Source organism: Anomaloglossus baeobatrachus, chromosome 7 (assembly GCF_048569485.1).
Source record: "Anomaloglossus baeobatrachus isolate aAnoBae1 chromosome 7, aAnoBae1.hap1, whole genome shotgun sequence".
Classification (NCBI taxonomy): domain Eukaryota; kingdom Metazoa; phylum Chordata; class Amphibia; order Anura; family Aromobatidae; genus Anomaloglossus; species Anomaloglossus baeobatrachus.
The window spans coordinates 233,519,215-233,538,717 of NC_134359.1; the positions used below are offsets into that span (position 1 = coordinate 233,519,215).

The window sequence follows — 19,503 nt, forward strand, 5'->3', positions numbered from 1 at the left end:
TTTCTCCTGAGTACGACGATACCTCATATGTGGTGGAAAGTAATTGTTTGGGCGCATGGCAGGGCTCAGAAGAGAAGGAGCGCCATTTGACAGCAAAATTGGTTGGAATCATTAGCGGACGCCATGTCACGTTTGGAGACCCCCTATGGTGCCTAAACAGTGGAGCTCCCCCACAAATTACCCCATTTCGGAACTAGATCCCTCAAGGAATTTATCTAGATGTTTGGTGAGCCCCTTGTACCCTCAGGGGCTCCACAGAAGTTGATAACGTTGAACCGTGAAAATAATTTTTTTTTTTTTTAACCACAAAATTTTTGTATCAACCAGGTAGCTTTTTTTTTTACAACGGTATCAGGAAAAACTGCGCCATAAAACGTATTGTGCAATTTTTCCCGAGTACGCAGATACCTCATATGTGGTGGAAAGTAATTGTTTGGGCGCACGGCGGGGCTCAGAAGAGAAGGAACGCCATTTAACTTTTCAAACACACAGACGCGGTGCACTGATCGGCCGCTGCAGGATGCACGGTCGGATGAGATACAAAAAGCGTTGGGGATACGGAAAAAAAAAAGGTCACACCAAAAATTGAGCAGGGATGCAGATCCGTTATGTGCATCCCTGATCAGCGCTTAGCGGGACGCACGGACGGACGCGATACAAAAAGCGTCGCAAATACGGAAAAAGTCACGCCAAAAATTGAGCAGGGATGCCGATCCGTTATCTGCATCCCTGATCAGCGCTTGGTGGGACGCACGCGATACAAAAAGCGTCGTGAATACGGAAAAAAGTCACGCCAAAAATTGAGCAGGGATGCCGATCCGTTATCTGCATCCCTGATCAGCGCTCGGCGGGACGCACGGACGGACGCGATACAAAAAGCGTTGCAAATACGGAAAAAAGTCACGCCAAAAATTGAGCAGGGATGCCGATCCGTTATCTGCATCCCTGATCAGCGCTTGGCGGGACGCACGGACGGACGCGATACAAAAAGCGTCGCAAATACGGTAAAAAGTCACGCCAAAAATTGAGCAGGGATGCCGATCCGTTATCTGCATCCCTGATCAGCGCTTGGCGGGACGCACGGACGGATGAGGTGTAAAAATGGACAGGATACAAGAAAAAAAAAAAAAAAAAAAAAGTTATACTCACAGTACCAGGAGGATCACTGACCAGAAGAGCTGCAGAGGAACAAGAAGGCAGTGAGATGGACAGCTTTACAGGAGCAGCAGGCAGGACGTTGAACAGATCAGCAGAAGGACCCAGCGATGGAGGCAGATGTGATCGGGCCAGTGAAGACCTCGGACGACCCGTGAAGGCAGGTAAGAGGACGTCGGGGGGGAGCAGAGGGGGATGGGGGGGGGATGGGGAGAGGGGGGGCAGATGGGGGGGGCAGAGGGAGAGCAGAGGGGGCGGAGAAGCAAAAGCAGAAGGAAGGAACCTTGGAAGCAGATGACAGAGGAGGCAGGCAGAGCGCGTGGGGAGCAGATCGGGGCGTAGGGGGGGCAGATCGGGGCGTAGGGGGGCAGATCGGGGGGGGCACGGGCAGGGGTCTTCACGGGAGCGCGCAGGGGCCTTCACGGGAGCGCGCAGGGGCCATCGCCGAAGCGCAATACTTACCATTGGAGCAGGCGCGGTGACAGCAGAGGCGGCGTCTGCGGCGGCAGCAGCGGTGGCGTGGTACCAAAAGTACCAGCCACACCACGCTGCAGACATGTTGGGGGAGGGTCCCAAGACCAGGACAGGCCTGGGGAGGGCGGCCACCTCCAGATCAGACCGCCCCACTGCACACTGATTGGAGCGATTGCGCGTCATAGCACGATCGCTCCAATCAGTGCTGCAGGGGCTGGGGGCGACATGTTTGAGGTCCACCTATGATATGCTGCAGCAGCTGCGGCATCTCATAGCTGGATCTCACAGTCTTGCACTAATTCCGGCATTATTTTTGCCGAAATTAGTGCGAACGATGTGGTTGGCGGTTCAGATTTGAACAGCCAATCACATCGATCGCCTATGGGGGGTGGCGATGCCACCCCCCCTGGGGTCAAGCAAAGGTCCCCTGCTGTAAGAAACAGCAGGGGACATCATTTGAAAGCCGTTGCTATGGCCACGGCAATCAAATGAAGTTTAGGCAGTAAAATTACGTCCCTGGTCGTTAAGTCACGTTAAAATAGGACGTAATTTTACTGCCCGCGGTCGTGAAGGGGTTAACGCACTGCGCTATTCTCCATAGACATGTATTAATGACGTACTGTAACGCAATGCGTCCATTGGAAGATGCTGAGTCGTTATTTTGACGCAGCGTCGGGCAGAGGGAACGCTACATGTAGCGTTTTTTGGGTCGTTAAAATAACGCACATTGAGAGATTCCGTTGGAATCCACCAAGGTGTCTAATGATTTTCTATGGTGGCGGATTCCACCGCTATGCGCTAAGCGGCGGAATCCACTGACAAATTCCGTCACGTTCTACTGAGCATGCTCAGCATGTCCAGCAAAACGATCTAAATCGTTTAAAATCACTCCTGGTCTCTCTCCCCCCTCTCCCCCCCTCTCTCATACTCACCGATCACGGGCGCGGAGCTGCACAGCTGTCACAAAGCTCCGGCGGCTTTTCCTCTTTATGCCAGCCGCTCTTTATTCAATCTCGTATTCCCTGCTTCCCCCGCTCACCGGCGCCTATGATTGGTTGCAGTCAGACCCGCCCCCACGCTGAGTGACAGCTGTCTCACTGCAACCAATCACAGCCGCCAGTGGGCAGGTCTATATCGTGCAGTAAAATAAATAAATAAATAATTTAAAAAAACGACATGCGGTCCTCCCCAATTTTGATACCAGCCAAGATAAAGCCACATGGCTGACGGCTGGTATTCTTAGGAAGGGGAGCCCCATGTTATGGGGAGCCCCCCAGCCTAACAATATCAGTCAGCAGCCGCCCGGAATTGCCGCATCCATTAGATGCGACAGTCCGGGGACTCTACCCGGCTCATCCCGAATTGCTCTGCTGCGGTGGCAATCGAGGTAATAAGGAGTTCATGGCAGCAGCCCATAGCTGCCACTAAGTCCTAGGTTAATCATGGCAGGCGTTTCCCCGAGATACCTTCCATGATTAACTTGTAAGTGAAAGAAAATAAACACATACACCCGAAAAAATCCTTTATTTGGAATAAAAGACAAAAAAACCCCTCCAGGTCCGATCCACAGAGGTCCCCCGACGCTTTCAGCTCTGCTACATGAAACTGACAGGAGCAGCAGTAGAACACGACCGCTCTCTATCAGCTCCACGCAGCAACTGAAGTGAGCCGCGCGATCAGCTGTGCCCTCATTCAGGTGACCCGCAGACACAGCTCTCGGGTGGAGGACTGCAGCTGTGGTCTGAGTGATGGCACAGCTGATCATGCGGCTCACTGCAGTCACTCAGGAGATTTGCGGTCACCTCTCTCTCTCTCTCTCTATCCCCCGACCGCAAATCTCCTTTTCTCGGCGAAACATTAAAAAAAAACAAAAAAAACAAAAACGCAAAACGTTCTTTTACAGGAATCCGTTACTTTATTAGTACACTATTTGCAAAGCATCCGTCACATGCGTCACACAACGCACTGTGACAGATGCCTCACAACGCAAGTGTGAAAGCAGCCTAATGTGTGCGGGGGGTGGAGTGCGGGGTGGGTGGAGCCGAGCAGGGCCATGGCACTGAGGACGTCAGTGCCGGGAACTGCATGGCAGGGGACAGGTGAGTGTGTGTGAGTGTTTAGTGTATACATGCGGAGGGCGGAGCCAAGTGGGGAAGTGTCGGACATCGTCCTGTCGGCCCATATTTCAGGCTGTTCAATTAGGCTCCTTGCACACGTAGCCAGGGTAAATATCGGGTAACTAAGCAAAGCTTTGCTTGGATACCCGATATTTACTTGGTTACCAGCGTACACCACTTAGCGCTGGCTCCTTGCACACGTAGATAGGGTAAAATCAGGTAAATAAGCAAAGCGCTTTGCTTAGTAACCCGATGTGTACCCTGGTTACATGTGCAGGAAGTCTTAGCTGAGCCGTTGGTCGCAGGCTCTTTAGCGCACGCACTGTGGCTGTAATGACATCATTTTGGAGCAAGACTGACTGACAGAATAAGGCAAGTATATATATAATATTATTTCATGGCACTGTTTGAATATTCTGACAACAATTCTAAGCAAATTCTGAAGTTATTCATTAATAACGTTATAGAAATATAATTGGGTTTTTGAGATATTCATGGTTGTAACAAGTGCAAGTGAACCTCTACTCACCAACTGCTTTCAGAGAAGCATATTTGTTAAGCTCCTTTCCAGGAGGCTGCTGCTCATATGGATTTGAAATCTGTCCCATGGTTGGAAAGGAATGTGGATGTGCCATCTGTGGAAGGTGTGGGGATGTTGGAACATTATTCATTTTTGAAGTATCTGCAGTGAAAAAGAAATGGTATTAATTAGAGAGCTGACATCCTGTAACTTTAGGAATATGATGAGCAGTGTTGTATACACATACTCTAACACTATACCATAAAGAAAAAAGTGTAAATATAAGCATTATACTGTAATAAATATCAATTATAGCATTAATTGTTGATTCTGTAACAAGGAGACTGTAAGCTCTCAGGATTTTCATTTTTTTGATAAATCAAGTTTCGGACAAAAAATACATCAAGATATTTCTACAGATATATGTTCCCTACATTTAGTCATGATATCCATAATGAAAAGATCAGTTCAAAAAAGATTAAAGGGGGTGAGCCACAAATAACATTTATCTTTTTTCCACAGGCTAGACGATAAATATAAGATCACTGGTAGTCCCTCACTAATCAGATATTGTGTCTTTTACACCTTATTTATTGTGGTCATATGAGCACTATTGAACAATTTTTTGACTTATAATAGCCCATTATAGCACTCCACTCTCTTTGTCAGTGCCACAGAATTTGCACATGTGTGACAACTTCTGGCGCCGGCGTCTCTGCAGAGACGCTGACTTACTCATCACCCCGGCCGGGCCGTGTCCTCCCTCGCTGCCGCATGGCCATCCACGTGCTCTGCTGCCTCCTATCCCTCCCAAGCTCTGTAAATACCGCACAGGGTTCCCAAGATTGCTCCTAAGATGCGCGGGCACACCGGCCCTTCTCTTAAAGGGCCGGTGGGCTATTTCCAGGAAATGGCTCTTAGCCTGTGGCTGAGAGGCACTGTGTATTTTAGGCTGCCTCCCATTAGGGGAGGTGCCAGCGCAGCGCCTCTAGTTAGTTAGTCAGTCTCCAGTCTGCTACCTAGCTAGTTGTCAGCTCTTGAGCTCCTGTCCTGTTAACCCTGTGTCCGCCTCCAGTACCTGCCTTCCCATACCTGTGAATCTGTGCTGTTCCCACCATTCCTGTCTATACCTGCTGCCCAGCCTGCCTCAATCAGTTGGCCTATACCTGAGTCCGTCACCTGTCCTGGGAATCAGCTGCCACAGTCCCGGTCACTTCCCTGGGAGTGGTACCTGGCATCCACCTCGTGGTGGGCACTTGGTCAAGCCCCTCCCACTAAGGGGTAATTCCGGGGTCCCCATGTGGCCCAGTGGGTCCACTAATCCTGCTCACTGCCTCTACACCGGCCGTGAGCGTTACACTACTGCTCCATTTGAGGACATAGAGGTACCAATTTTGGGAACTGCATGGGTCACAGATGTGGGAACTCTGGGGTCCCAAAAGTGGGACCACCAAGTTATTAGACATTTGTCACTTTTCCTGTGGTAGATGATAAACGTTGTATGTGAACCAATTTCTTTAATATTCCATTGTAAAAGGAACAACTGCTATACCTTTCCTCTACTTAATCATTGATGGACACAAAAAGAATTACACAGGAAAATATATCTTGTCTTTATTAATCTATGCAGATCATGGTAAACTTTTCAGTTGATATTCCAATTGAACATGAAAGACTGGAGAATATGCTTAGCATAGTTAAAATAATATTATACTAAATGTAGATTTCCAGATAAAAAATAAAATATATTCTGTTAGAATTTAGATTTATAATTATGAATAAAATGACACCAAAAGTAATAAGACTAAATAAATCCTTGCCCCTCTAATAAACAAATGAGGACAAAATGTTTGAAACTATTTTCTAGGACAAAAAAATGAATCCCTTAATGACAGCAGCCATTACATGTACAGCCCCTATGTGCTATGGTTATATGGAGCAGGCTGAGGAGCTGAGCCTGCTCCACTCAGTTCAGGCGCAGGCTGTGTTGCATGGTCAGCACCCAACAGTATATGACGCAATGAGAACTTGCTCCATCACATCTGTTTAACCTCTGAAATGTCACAGTCAAGGATCATAGTAGCATTTAACAGACTTCAACATTGAGGCCATCACACCTGACAGCCATTGGATAGGCGATCAACAAGGCCAATCAGTTCTCATGGCAGCCATGAACCTTCTGGCTGCCATCATGTCTTTTCAGTTTTATTTTCAAAAAAGGTTTAAAATAAGCAAAAAATTTCGTTCAACTTCACAATTGTGTCCCACTTGTTGTTGATACTTCACCATTAATTTAAATTTTTTTATCTTTATGTTTGAAGCCTGAAATGTGGGTAAAGTTTGAAAAATTCAAGGGGGCCGAATACTTTTACAAGGCACTGTATGCTCTAGCCCCAGCGTCTTATATGTAATATTTATGTGCCAGTCCCAGTGTCTCCTATGTAATAATTATGTGTCAGTCCCAGTGTCTCCTATGTAATAATTATGTGCCAGTCCCAGTGTCTCCTATGTAATAATTATGTGTCAGTCCCAGCGTCTCCTATGTGATATTTCTGTGCCAGTCCCAGTGTCTCCTATGTAATATTTATGTGCCAGTCCCAGTGTCTTCTATAGGATGTGTACACTCCAGACCCAGTGTCTATTATGTAATATTTATGCATCAGTCCCAGTGTCTCCTATGTAGTATTTATGCTCCAGCCCCAGTGTCTCCTATGTAATAGTTATGCACGAGTCTGAGTGTCTCCTATGTAATATTTATGCATCAGTGTTTCTTAAGTAATATTTATGCTGCAGCCCCTGTGTCTCCTATGTAATATGTATGCACCAGATCCCATTGTCTCCTATGTGATGTATATGCTCCAGTCCAGTGTCTTCAATGTAATATTTATGCATCAGCCCCAGTGTCTCCTATGTAATATTTATGCATCAGCCCCAGTGTCTCCTATGTAATATTTATGCATCAGCCCCAGTGTCTCCTATGTAATATTTTTGCTCCAGCCCCAGTGTCTCTTATGTAATATTTATGATCTAGCCCCAGTGTCTCCTATGTAATATTTATGCTCCAGCCCCAGTGTCTCCTATGTAATATTTATGCATCAGCCCCAGTGTCTCCTATGCAATATTTATGCATCAGCCCCAGTGTCTCCTATGTAATATTTTTGCTCCAGCCCCAGTGTCTCTTATGTAATATTTATGCTCTAGCCCCAGTGTCTCCTATGTAATATTTATGCATCAGCCCCAGTGTCTCCTATGTAATATTTATGCATCAGCCCCAGTGTCTCCTATGTAATATTTATGCGCCAATCCCATTGTCTCCTATATGATGCTGCTCTTAGATTAGATAGCAAGAGCATAGTGATGAATTTTGTTTTCTTATCAGCCCACATAGTCCCCCACTCATTTCTAGAATCAATATTTATTTCACTCTTATACATTGTTTTCTATGCTTTTCAGAACCATGAACATTTTGCTGTATAATTTGTATTAAATCAAAATGATACTTTCTAGTGTAATTAGTGGTGACTACATTTTTATTGAGCAATTTACTTCCTTGCTGCAACCTCGTTCACAATAAAGCACCGGTGACAGCAAAGGACACACAGTGGTTAGTTTTACTGATGCTTACATCAAAAAGATTACTGCACAAAAGTGATTACAGGGACAGGACAAACGGTGATATATTACAGAGGAGAAATGGGAAGATGCCTTTGCTTTGAATTGACAATTAGACAACACCTAATGTCTTTGGAAGAATTAAAGAAGAAAGACAAGTAGAAGAAACGGATAATCACATATAATTGCACACAAAATGCAAGTGCTTCAAATGAGCTGCCTTTTATTCTGCATAAATCAATAAATGAGCACATCTCCTAACTATACACACGGGACTGAAATGTCCTGATTGCCAATTCAATGCTAATATCTTAGTCATAAACACATGAAATAAAACTCTGATAAATTACTTTATTGTGTATATGTTTATCAGTGTATGTGTATCGGTGCTTGGCCTTCTACTCAACAAATAATATTCTGTTTATTAAATAATATGCTGTCTATTTGCAAACTGTAGAAAATGCTTCTGTGAAGATGAGGTTATGTTGATGTGGATTATGTTCAATGTAACACGGGAAAATGTTGACAACATATATTATGAAGAAATGTAACACATATAATGGGGCTACTGTATATTCTTATAGCTTCTATGTCACTATATTAGAAAGCATAGCCCTACTTTTTAATTCAAAGTGACCCAGCAAAAAGGCTCGAAGTTTTTTATACCAATAAAATGGGTGAAATATGCACTTGTATGACATATGAGGGTAAACTAGGCGTTTGAAGTTTATCTTGGGAAAGTCTGTAGCTTTTCAATATATTAAATGGGTTGCCTGATTGATGAATAGATCTTCAGGATAGGTAATCAATATGTGATCGGTGGGGGTACGATACGCAGCACCCCTGCCAATCAACTGTTTTGCTGAACATGCTCATTGCGGGGCTGCACAGCCCCGTCAAAAGCATAGTGGCCGCCATCGTGTGTTTAAAATCCGTCTTGTCACGATTCCTCTGTGCAGAGCATCTTGCACACTAGGAGATGCTCTGCTCTGTTTTTCTGGACTACTGAGCTGGCAGTCTCACAATTCCACTATGCAGAGCATCTTGCACACTAAGAGATGCTCTGCTGTGTTTTTCTGGACTACTGAGCTGGCAGTGTTATGATGATTCCTCTGTGCAAAGCATCTTGCACACTAGGAGATGCTCCGCTGTATTTTTTGGGAGTACGGATCTGGCAGTTTCACAATTCCTCTATGCAGAGCATCTTGGACACTAGGAAATGCTCTGCTGTGTTTTTCTGGACTACCGAGCTGGCAGTGTTATGATTCCTCTGTGCAAAGCATCTTGCACACTAGGAGATGCTCTGCTGTGTTTATCTGGACTACTAAGTTGACAGTGTCACAATTCCTCTGTGCAGAGCATCTTGCATACTAGGAGAAGCTCTGCTGTGTTTTTCTGGACTACTGAGCTGGCAGTATCACGATATCTCTGTGCAGAGCATCTTGCACACTAGGAGATGCTCTGCTGTGTTTTTCTGGACTACTGAGCTGGCAGTGTCACGATATCTCTGTGCAGAGCATCTTGCACACTAGGAGATGCTCTTCTGTGTTTTTTTGGACTACTGAGCTGGCAGTGTCACGATATCTCTGTGCAGAGCATCTTGCACACTAGAAGATGCTCTTCTGTGTTTTTTTGGACTACTGAGCTGACAGTGTCACGATTCCTCTGTGTAGAGCATCTTGCACACTAGGAGATGCTCTGCTGTGTTTTTCTGGACTACTGAGCTGGCAGTGTCACGATATCTCTGTGCAGAGCATCTTGCACACTAGGAGATGCTCTTCTGTGTTTTTTTGGACTACTGAGCTGACAGTGTCACGATTCCTCTGTGTAGAGCATCTTGCACACTAGGAGATGCACTGCTGTGTTTTTCTGAACTACTCTGCTGGCAGTGTCATGAGTCCTCTGTGCAGACCATCTTGCACACTAGGAGATGCTCTGCTGTGTTTTCCTGGGCTACTGAGCTGGCAGGTTGATTGATTGCTCAGGTGTTTCATCTTTTTGGTAATTGATCTGCTTCTTTACTGAGCATGCTCCCACAGAACCTTGCCTGTCATATATTCTGGTTCTGTAGTTGTGTTGTTGGCCTGTGTTTCTGCTAGTGTTCTGATATTTGTTTTTTGACCCCAGACTGTTGTTTCACTCCTCTCTGCCCGCTGCTTATTCCTGTCGCAAGCTCCTGGCTTAAGACCTCAGACCCTTATCTAACCATGTCACAGTTTACTCCCTGAATCTATTACATGCCTTCCTGAAATTCTGACCCCTGGATTGTGACCTGACTATGACTCTGTGTACTCCCTGTATCCATACGTGTCTTTCTGTTACCAGACTCCGGCTTTCCTCACTACTCTTCTGTTCTTACAACCTGTAAGTAGTGACTGCATTACCCATCTCCTATTGATTTAAATGAGTCATTTTTAGTATACGGGAAATGTGCAGTTGATGGAACCACACTGTGCAGCTCCGCATCTGAGCACATCTAAACAAAAAAAAAACAAAAAAAAAAAACAAAAAAACAAAAAAAAAACAAAAAAAAAAAAAAGTGAGCCGGAGTATAAGATGGTATACATGGAGCTTCTGAGCTCATGTTCACACTGGCCATTAGACAAAGAGAAACCAAGGGAAAAAAAAAAAAATTGTGAAAACATACCCTGCTGTAACTAAATAAAAGCATAGTGCATATAAACATAGGGTACTTAGTAAACACTGTTTTTGATCAAAAAAAGCATAAAGCTATCCCACCAACGCCAAGGTGTACCCAGTTGGGATAGTACCTACACTCTCTATAATCTTTGTCTAATGGCCAGTGTTATACTTATATTCTTATACTCCGGCTCACTTTTTTGTTTTTATGTAGTTTTTTTGTATTCAGTACAAATGGGGTGTGGCCCTCCCTCTTGGTGAGCTGGACATTTCATTCTGTGAATCCCCCTGACTGTGTGTGTCCTGTTGGGACCCGGTCGCTCTCAGCCCTTAGCCACATTGAGGCCTATTTTAGACCCATGGTAAGGTTTTAATATTAGAGAGTGTAGGTACTATCCCAACTGGGTACACCTTGGCGTTGGTGGGATAGCTTTATGCTTTTTTTTGATCAAAAACAGTGTTTACTAAGTACCCTATGTTTATATGCACTATGCTTTTATTTAGTTACAGCAGGGTATGTTTTCACAATTTTTTTTTTTTTTTTTTTTCCCTTGGTTTATCTGAGCACATCTGTCCACCTCCGCATTGGGAACAACTGATCAGTTGTGCTGCCGGTTATTGCACCCCTACTGATCAGACACTGATCATTTATATAAAATTCGATGATAATCAGTATAAACGTATTGATCAATATAACAGTCCCATTCAACCCTTGTAATACCTGACACCAATATTCCAATCAATATATCATGTATAATATATGACTTGAAGCATACAAAGAGCCAAATTCATCAGTGTTTTTGTCAGAATACTGATACAAAGCCCCTTAAAAAAAAAATCTGAAAATCTTTGCACAAGTTGCAAATGTGTAAAACTTTTGCAACTTTTGGTATTTTTGCACCAGACATGGTCAGCTCTACTAAGGAGAGGGCAGCAAAGGCCGTCAGGAAATTAATCAACACCTGTGCCACTCTGATGATATAAATTAAACCAGAAATGTATGTCAGACCCTTATTTTTGCATATTTTACCCAAGTGCTCACTTTATTAAGGATGTACGATATGAGTCTTAATGATTTGGGCCCATTAGCTCAATATAGTAAAAGTACAAACATAAAATAGATATGTAGCATTAAGCAATCACCACTCCAGTATTTTTTGTATTTCAGCACTGGAGTGGTACTCCTATTCTAAGATCCCTGTCCCTACTCTTATACTTACCAGCTGCCATCTTCATGTGTTATTGGCACCATTCTAGCCGGTCTACAGCAGTTTATGACCTGCCGGATTGGTCCGATGTTTCATGGCGCAAACCGGAGGTTACTTTTTATTGCAAGTCTATTAGAGCATCATTCTGGCTCTCATAGACTTGCATTGAAAACTTTTGACATGACTTTTCGTCAGTTAGAACTTGAGGTCACAAGATGGCGTCACGGGACCAGGAAGAGCTGAGATTAGGTAGTAATTATGAAAGTAGGGTCAGGGATCTTAGGTTAGTAGCACCACTCCAGCACTGAAATAATAAAACCGCTGGAATGGTGCTTTCATACAGATGAATCATTCCATATCAGTGTATAATGTTGAAAAGTTTTTAGCCATACTCCACGTATGCTCCATTGTTAAAAAAAAAACCCACACCTTACAACATTGTAAAATGTTTTTGATTCCATCAATCAAGAAAATTTCTGAACAAATCATATGTGATTGAATAAGAGGGAGTACTCCACAAATTGTCCCATATTCCTAATAATGGGTGATATAAACTAATTAGGTGTAGATATATTTGGACAGTGACACAAGTTTGGCCATTTTAGCTATTTTCCAAAACATACTCAAGATACAGTTGTATAATCAATATGGGCTTAAAGTGCAGACTCTCCGCTTTAATTTGAGGGTATTCACATCCTAATTGGAGTAAGGGTTTAGGAATTACAGCTCTTTAATATGTAGATGACTCTTTTTCAAGGAACTAAAAGTAATTGGACAATTATCTCAAAAGCTCTTTAATAGGCTGTATTAATCCATTATCAAAAAAGCAGGTAAAAGGTCTGGAGCTGCTTCCAGGTGCGAAATTTGCATTTAGAAGCTGTTCTTGTGAACCCACAACATGCGGTCAAAAGAGCTCTTAATGGAAGAGAAACAGACCATCGTTAGGCTAAAAAAAATAAGAAATTCATCAGACAGATAGCAGAAATTATAGGAGTGACCAAATCAGCTTGGTAGATTCTGCAGAAACAGAAGCACACTGGTGAGCTTGGAAATTCAAAAAGGCCTGCACATCCACGTAAGACAACAGTGGAAGATGCTCACAGAATCCTTTCCATGGTGAATAAAGAACCCTTCACAACATGCGCTCAAGTGAAGAACACTCTCCAGGAATGAGTTGTTTCAGTATCTAAGTCTCCCGTAGAGGTCTACAAGGTCCAAACCAGCCTTAAAAATGGAAAGGCCACATTTGACTTCTCAAAAAAAACATCTAAAGGGTCCAACCCCATTCTGGAAAAGCATTCTTTGATCAGGTGAAACTAAAATCAATCTGTACCAGAATGATGGGAAGAAGAAAGTATGGAGAAGGCTTGGAAGAGCTCATGATCCAAAGAACATTACATCCTCTGTAAGGCCTCCGCCACACATCCGTGAAAACCACGTCCGTGTAAAATGGGCCGTTTTTCGGGTCCGTTTTCCGTTTTTTAGGTCCGTTTTTATGGTATGTGTGGCCTGCGTGTGTATCCCGTATGCTAGCCGTATGTGCGTGTGGAATGTCCGTGTGTGCGTGAGTGAAATAACTGACATGTGTATGTGTTGTCCGTGTGAAATGTACGTGTGTGATGCAAAATGTCGTCACTACATGTCGGAAGACAGAGTAGCGGGATGAGAATGAACTCGGGTGAACTTCACCCGACTTCATAGTCATGCTGCGGCTCTGTCTGTGTGCCGTGTACTGATTAGCGGTCACCTGTGAAGGATTCACCGGTGACCGCTAATCCCCCAGGTGACTGAAGTGTCCCCCCCTCTCTCATACTCACCGTTCCCCGATCACCGGCGCTGCACGGCGTTCACACTGCTCCGGCGGCTTTTTCTAATTTGAAAAAGCCGGCCGCTCATTAAACAATCTCGTATTCCCTGCTTTCTCTCCCCACCGGCGCCTGTGATTGGTTGCAGTCACACACGCCCACCACGCTGAGTGACAGCTGTCTCACTGCACCCAATCACAGCAGCCGGTGGGCGTGTCTATACTGTGCAGTGAAATAAATAAATAAGTAATTAAAAAAACCGGCGTGCATTCCCCCCCATTTTAATACCAGCCAGATAAAGCCATACGGCTGAAGGCTGGTATTCTCAGGATGGGGAGCTCCACGTTGTGGGGAGCCCCCCACCCTAACAATATCAGTCAGCAGCCGCCCAGAATTGCCGCATACATTATATGCGACAGTTCTGGGGCTGTACCCGGCTCTTCCCGATTTACCCTGGTGCGTTGGCAAATCGGGGTAATAAGGATTTATTGGCAGCCCATAGCTGCCAATAAGTCCTAGATTAATCATGTCAGGCGTCTCCCCGAGATACCTTCCATGATTAATCTGTAAGTGACAGTAAAAAAACACACACACACCTGAAAAAATCCTTTATTAGAAATAAAAAACACAAACACATTCCCTCATTACCAATTTATTACCCCCGACAAACCCTCCATGTCCGGCGTACTCCACGGACCTCCAGCGTCGCATCCAGCTCTGCTGCATGGAGGTGACAGGAGCAGCAGAAGACACCGCCGCTCCGGTCACCTCCATGCAGCTAATGAGATGAGTAGCGCGATCAGCTGCTGTCAGTCAGGTAACTCGCGGCCAACGCTGGATCCAGCGGTGGCCGCGGGTAACCTCAGTGACAGCAGCTGATCGCGCTACTCATCTCATTAGCTGCATGGAGGTGACCGGAGCGGCGGTGTCTTCTGCTGCTCCTGTCACCTCCATGCAGCAGAGCTGGATGCGACGCTGGAGGTCCGTGGAGTACGCCGGACATGGAGGGTTTGTCGGGGGTAATAAATTGGTAATGAGGGAATGTGTTTGTGTTTTTTATTTCTAATAAAGGATTTTTTCGGGTGTGTGTGTGTTTTTTTACTGTCACTTACAGATTAATCATGGAAGGTATCTCGGGGAGACGCCTGACATGATTAATCTAGGACTTATTGGCAGCTATGGGCTGCCAATAAATCCTTATTACCCCGATTTGCCAACGCACCAGGGTAAATCGGGAAGAGCCGGGTACAGCCCCAGAACTGTCGCATATAATGTATGCGGCAATTCTGGGCGGCTGCTGACTGATATTGTTAGGGTGGGGGGCTCCCCACAACGTGGAGCTCCCCATCCTGAGAATACCAGCCTTCAGCCGTATGGCTTTATCTGGCTGGTATTAAAATGGGGGGGGACCGCACGCCGGTTTTTTTAATTATTTATTTATTTATTTCACTGCACAGTATAGACACGCCCACCGGCTGCTGTGATTGGGTGCAGTGAGACAGCTGTCACTCAGCGTGGTGGGCGTGTGTGACTGCAACCAATCACAGGCGCCGGTGGGCGGGTAAAGCAGGGAATACGAGATTGATTAATGGGCGGCCGGCTTTTTCAAAATAGTAAAAGCCGCCGGAGTTATTATAACAGCCGTGCAGCGCCGCGCCGGAGATCGGGGAACAGTAAGTATGAGAGAGGGGGGGGAACTGACCGACAGACAGCTAGAGGGACAGATAAGACAGAGAGACCGACCGACAGACATAGAGACCGACCGACGGACTGAGGGAGAGAACGAAACAGAAAAAGAAAAAAGACCGACATCACATGAAAAAAGCACAAAACGTACAGGGAGCAAACAGAGATGCGTCCGTGTCACTCGGACGTGCGCACAGACCCATTGACTTTCATTGGGTCCGTGCTGCGTTTTGCGTGCAGAAAACGGACATGCTGGCGTGAGACACGGACCAAAAAACGCATCACGGAGACGGACTCACGGACATAACCAAAAACGCAATTGTAACCGCTGAGATATAGTAACATTGGTGCACATTTGGCCGTGTCTCCAGTATACACGGAAACGGACCAAACACGCACGTGTTTCACGGATGTGTGTTTCAAGCCTAACACATAGTGGAGGCAGTGTGATGGCCAACATACATGGCTTCCAATGGCCTTGGGTCAATAGTGTTTATTCAGGAAGTGACTAAAGACAGAAGCAGCTGGATGAATTCTAAAATGTACAGGGCGATACATTCTGTCCTGATTCAATAGCAAGGTTGATTGGACAGCATTCGATGGACAATGACTCAAAACATACTGCAAAAGCAACCAGGAGTTTTTTTAAGGCAAAGAAGTGGAATATTCTGCAATGGTTAAGTTAATCATGAGATCTCAACCCCATCAAGCTGAATTTAACATGCTTAAGACAAAACGTAATGTAGAAATACCCACAAACAAGCAACAACTGAAGTCAGTAAGGGCCAGAAAAGCATCACTAAGGCTACATTCACACTTCCGTTGTTTTAAATCCGTCAGGTCCGTTGCTGCGATGCAACAACGGATCCGTCATTTTTTAGATGTCAACTGACACAATGGATGTGTTATTTCACAGGATTCTGTTCACAGGAATCCTGTGAAAAAACTGATCCGTCGCGTCCGTTACATCCGCTGTTCGTCTGTTTTTTTACGGATCCGTCGCGATCCGTTTGTGTTTTGGACAGCCCAGTGAGTGTGCCAAACATGCTGGCATGCTCAGTAGAGCATGACGGAATCCAGCACTGGATTCCGTCGTGTGACGGATTACGGTGGAATCCAGCACCATAGACAGCCATTATAGCTCTTGACAGATTTTGACGGACACCTGCGGAGTGCGTTTTTTTGCCGCTCCAAAAAATGTTACATTGTGCGTTCATACCGCCCGACGGTCAGTCATTCCACGACTGATCAACGCAAGGCCATCCGTCACAATCCATCGTTAATACAAGTCTATGGGGAAAAAAACGGTTTCCTGCAAAATATTTTGTAGGATACCGTAATTCCTCAAGACGATGGATTGTGACTGATGCAAAACAACGGAAATGTGAATGTAGCCTAAAGGATTCTCTTCAGTATTAAAAATTAAAATTAAGTGAATTTATCCAATTACTTCTGAGCTCCTGAAATTAGGAGGCTTTGTATGAAACTGGTTGCCATTACCTAAACGTTTCACAGGATATTTTTCTTCAACCCCTTTAATAAAACTAGAAAGTCTGCACTTCAATTTTATCTCAGTTGTTTCATTTTAAATAAAAAATAGTGGCGTGCAGAGGCCAAATCATGAAGACTCGGCTACTGTCTGAATATGTCTGTGTCCCGGGCACGTCCCGCCCCTAGAAGCGGTCGGACCGCTCGCATCCGGACATCGCCGCTCGGGTGGCTCAAGGGTCTCCGGACCCGGGGGGCTCGGGGGTCACGCTGGGTACTTGATGGGGGTTATTTACAGGGTATTTAGGTAGTTTGTGACGCCACCCGTGGTGTGCAGTAATAGGGAGTACCGCCGCTGCTGTTGGGAGTACCCAGGGTGATGGAGTGGGGCAGCCAGATGTCGTTACCCTCCACGGGTAGGGGAAGGCCCCGACACTCTGGATAGAGGAGTGGGGTGCAGGGGGAGTACAGGCCCGCCGGTTGCAGGGGTTAATCAGGTACTCACTCAGAAGGACGCAGACACTGACAACGTAGTAAACCAAATCTCTGAATGCTGCTGCCTTCCGAGGGGAGCTCGTCCGGGTCCCGTCTCCTGCAGCACTGCTGGGTGATCTGTGGCCTACCTCCTGGCACAGTGTTTTAGAGTGTCCTTTGTGGCCCGTCAGCTTGGAGCTTTCCGGGCCCCGCTCCCTGCTAAGAGTAGCAAAAAGAGCCTACTCTCAGGGGCTCACGCTTGGGATTTCAATAGGCTGCTTTGCTTGGAAAGCCCTATCCCCCTCATTGTGCTAGTACCCCCGATCTCTGAGCTTCGTGGGAACAGTCCATATAGGCCCTGTCCTCCGCAGGTTAATTGCCGGGTTGCCTGAAGCTTCTCCCCAACCTAGGGTCCGTGTACCACGTTGTGCCTTCGGTCCCAGCCTGGCTGTTGAACTGTGGGTGCTGGCTATCCTCCAAGATTAGCCCAGCACCCAGTCACAACCTCCCGCGACCGGGTCTCCGACTCCTCTGGGTCCAGATCACCGTCTGCGACCTAGGCTGCTTCTCCTCTGGGAGCTCCAACTCCCAGCTTCCTCACACTTTGCTCCCCTGGAGCAGCCTCTCCAGCTCCTCTCTCTTTGGGAGCTACTACTCGACTGACTTGTCACCTCCCACCTCCCTGCCTGACTCCTAGGTGGACGGCCTTATTCCAGCTTAGCAGCCCACTGGTGTGCCTGACACGGTGTGGTGTGAGGTGTCACTAGGATTTGTGAATGCTGATGGAGGCAGTGCTGCAAGATGGGGACCCAGAACCATGGGGGTTGAGTCCTGCACTGGAGATAAAGGACGTGCAGTACCCTGTGATGACCTGAGTAGTCCAGGGGCGTCACATCTGCACCTAACTGTATAATGGTGGGCATTTCTTTTCCTTGCGGATGAGCAAGTCTCCCATGAAGATGCAGAATGTAGAATTTTATACACAAACCTTTAAATTTCCTCCTTACAAGTGTTGTCATCATAGTTCAACAAATGAGCATTAAGAGCTTATAGCAAATCTCTGCATAGTCTGGTAATGAAGCAAAAATAGCATTTTAGAACAACCCTTAATTTCCTTCAGCGGCATTACCCATTGCAGTAAATTTAGTATGGAGGAGACAAACTTGCATCAGCGGGGTCACTAATTATTTCATATACAGTATGCTGTAAATAACAACCTCTCATATTTACAAATTCACAGCAGATGAAACAAATCTATGCAGTATGACTTACAAAATGCAAGGTGTTAGCTGTTATTTACAAATGAGTCACAGCGTGTGCAGCAGATAGAAAATAATGGAGCTGATGGAACGCTGCTATAAACAGGCAATTTATAATCATGCTATGTCAAGCTCTCTCAGTTACCAAATTGGTGTAATGTTACACAAATAACAGCTAAGTTACAAATAAAATCTGAAAAAAAATAAAGAAAAAGTTTTTTTTCTTTTATATTTTGCTTAGCTCTGCCGATCCACAAAGAAACAATTAATATTGAATACGTAATACCTGTTAAATATAAACCATTTTTGAAAAGGGGGCACTTCTGTCTGTAATTAGAAGGGTTTTGTAACAAGTCTGCCAATATCACACAGGATAGTGTCAGAAGAATTCAGTGATTTCCCCAGGTAAATAAATAAATAAATAAATAAATACAAGTACAGGGAACCATTGAAAAAAAAGATGACCAGAAAAATAAATGATCAAATACAAAAGTTTTAACTAATAATAATCAGTGTGAACATAATGACAGACAGTGGTGGCTCCTGATGAAACAACTCCTGGCGAAACGCGCGTTGAGGCTTCTTGCCCCTGCCACCTGACTTGTTCGTTTGCCTGCTGCACACTATGTCTCAGGCTCCCTTCCCACATCTGTGTCTCCGATACATGTGATGTCCGTTTTCACACATACTGGATACAATGACGCACGTTGACTCATTAAAATCAGTAGGTTTGCGCACACTTGCGTATTTTCACATGCTCCACACAGACACACATATGCTCCACATGGACACACTGTCGATTTTTTTCCACCAGAGAACAATAGAGAAGGGGTTTATGCCGCGCTATTCATCAGGAAGGAGAACAGAGAGATGATCAATGTTCCTTTATTGTGGCTTGCGTCTATGCGTTTCAGGAGCTCTTCTCCCTTCATCAGGACATAAAGCACAAAAACAACATATCTCTAGATGCAAGACGCAAGCCACAATAAAGGAACATTGATCATCTCTCTGTTCTCCTTCCTGATGAATAGCGCGGCATAAACCCCTTCTCTATTGTTCTCTGTT

General features: G+C 45.3%; 1 protein-coding gene across 1 annotated transcript in view; it reads right to left on the minus strand.

The window, feature by feature from the left end:
- Window positions 1–19,503, minus strand: part of SHISA9 (shisa family member 9) — a 512,605-nt gene that overhangs the window by 66,783 nt on the left and 426,319 nt on the right. Inside the window, exon 3 of the mRNA XM_075317952.1 lies at window positions 4,276–4,428. Within this exon, the coding sequence (XP_075174067.1) occupies window positions 4,276–4,428 (153 nt within the window). The remainder of the gene's footprint in view (window positions 1–4,275; window positions 4,429–19,503) is intronic.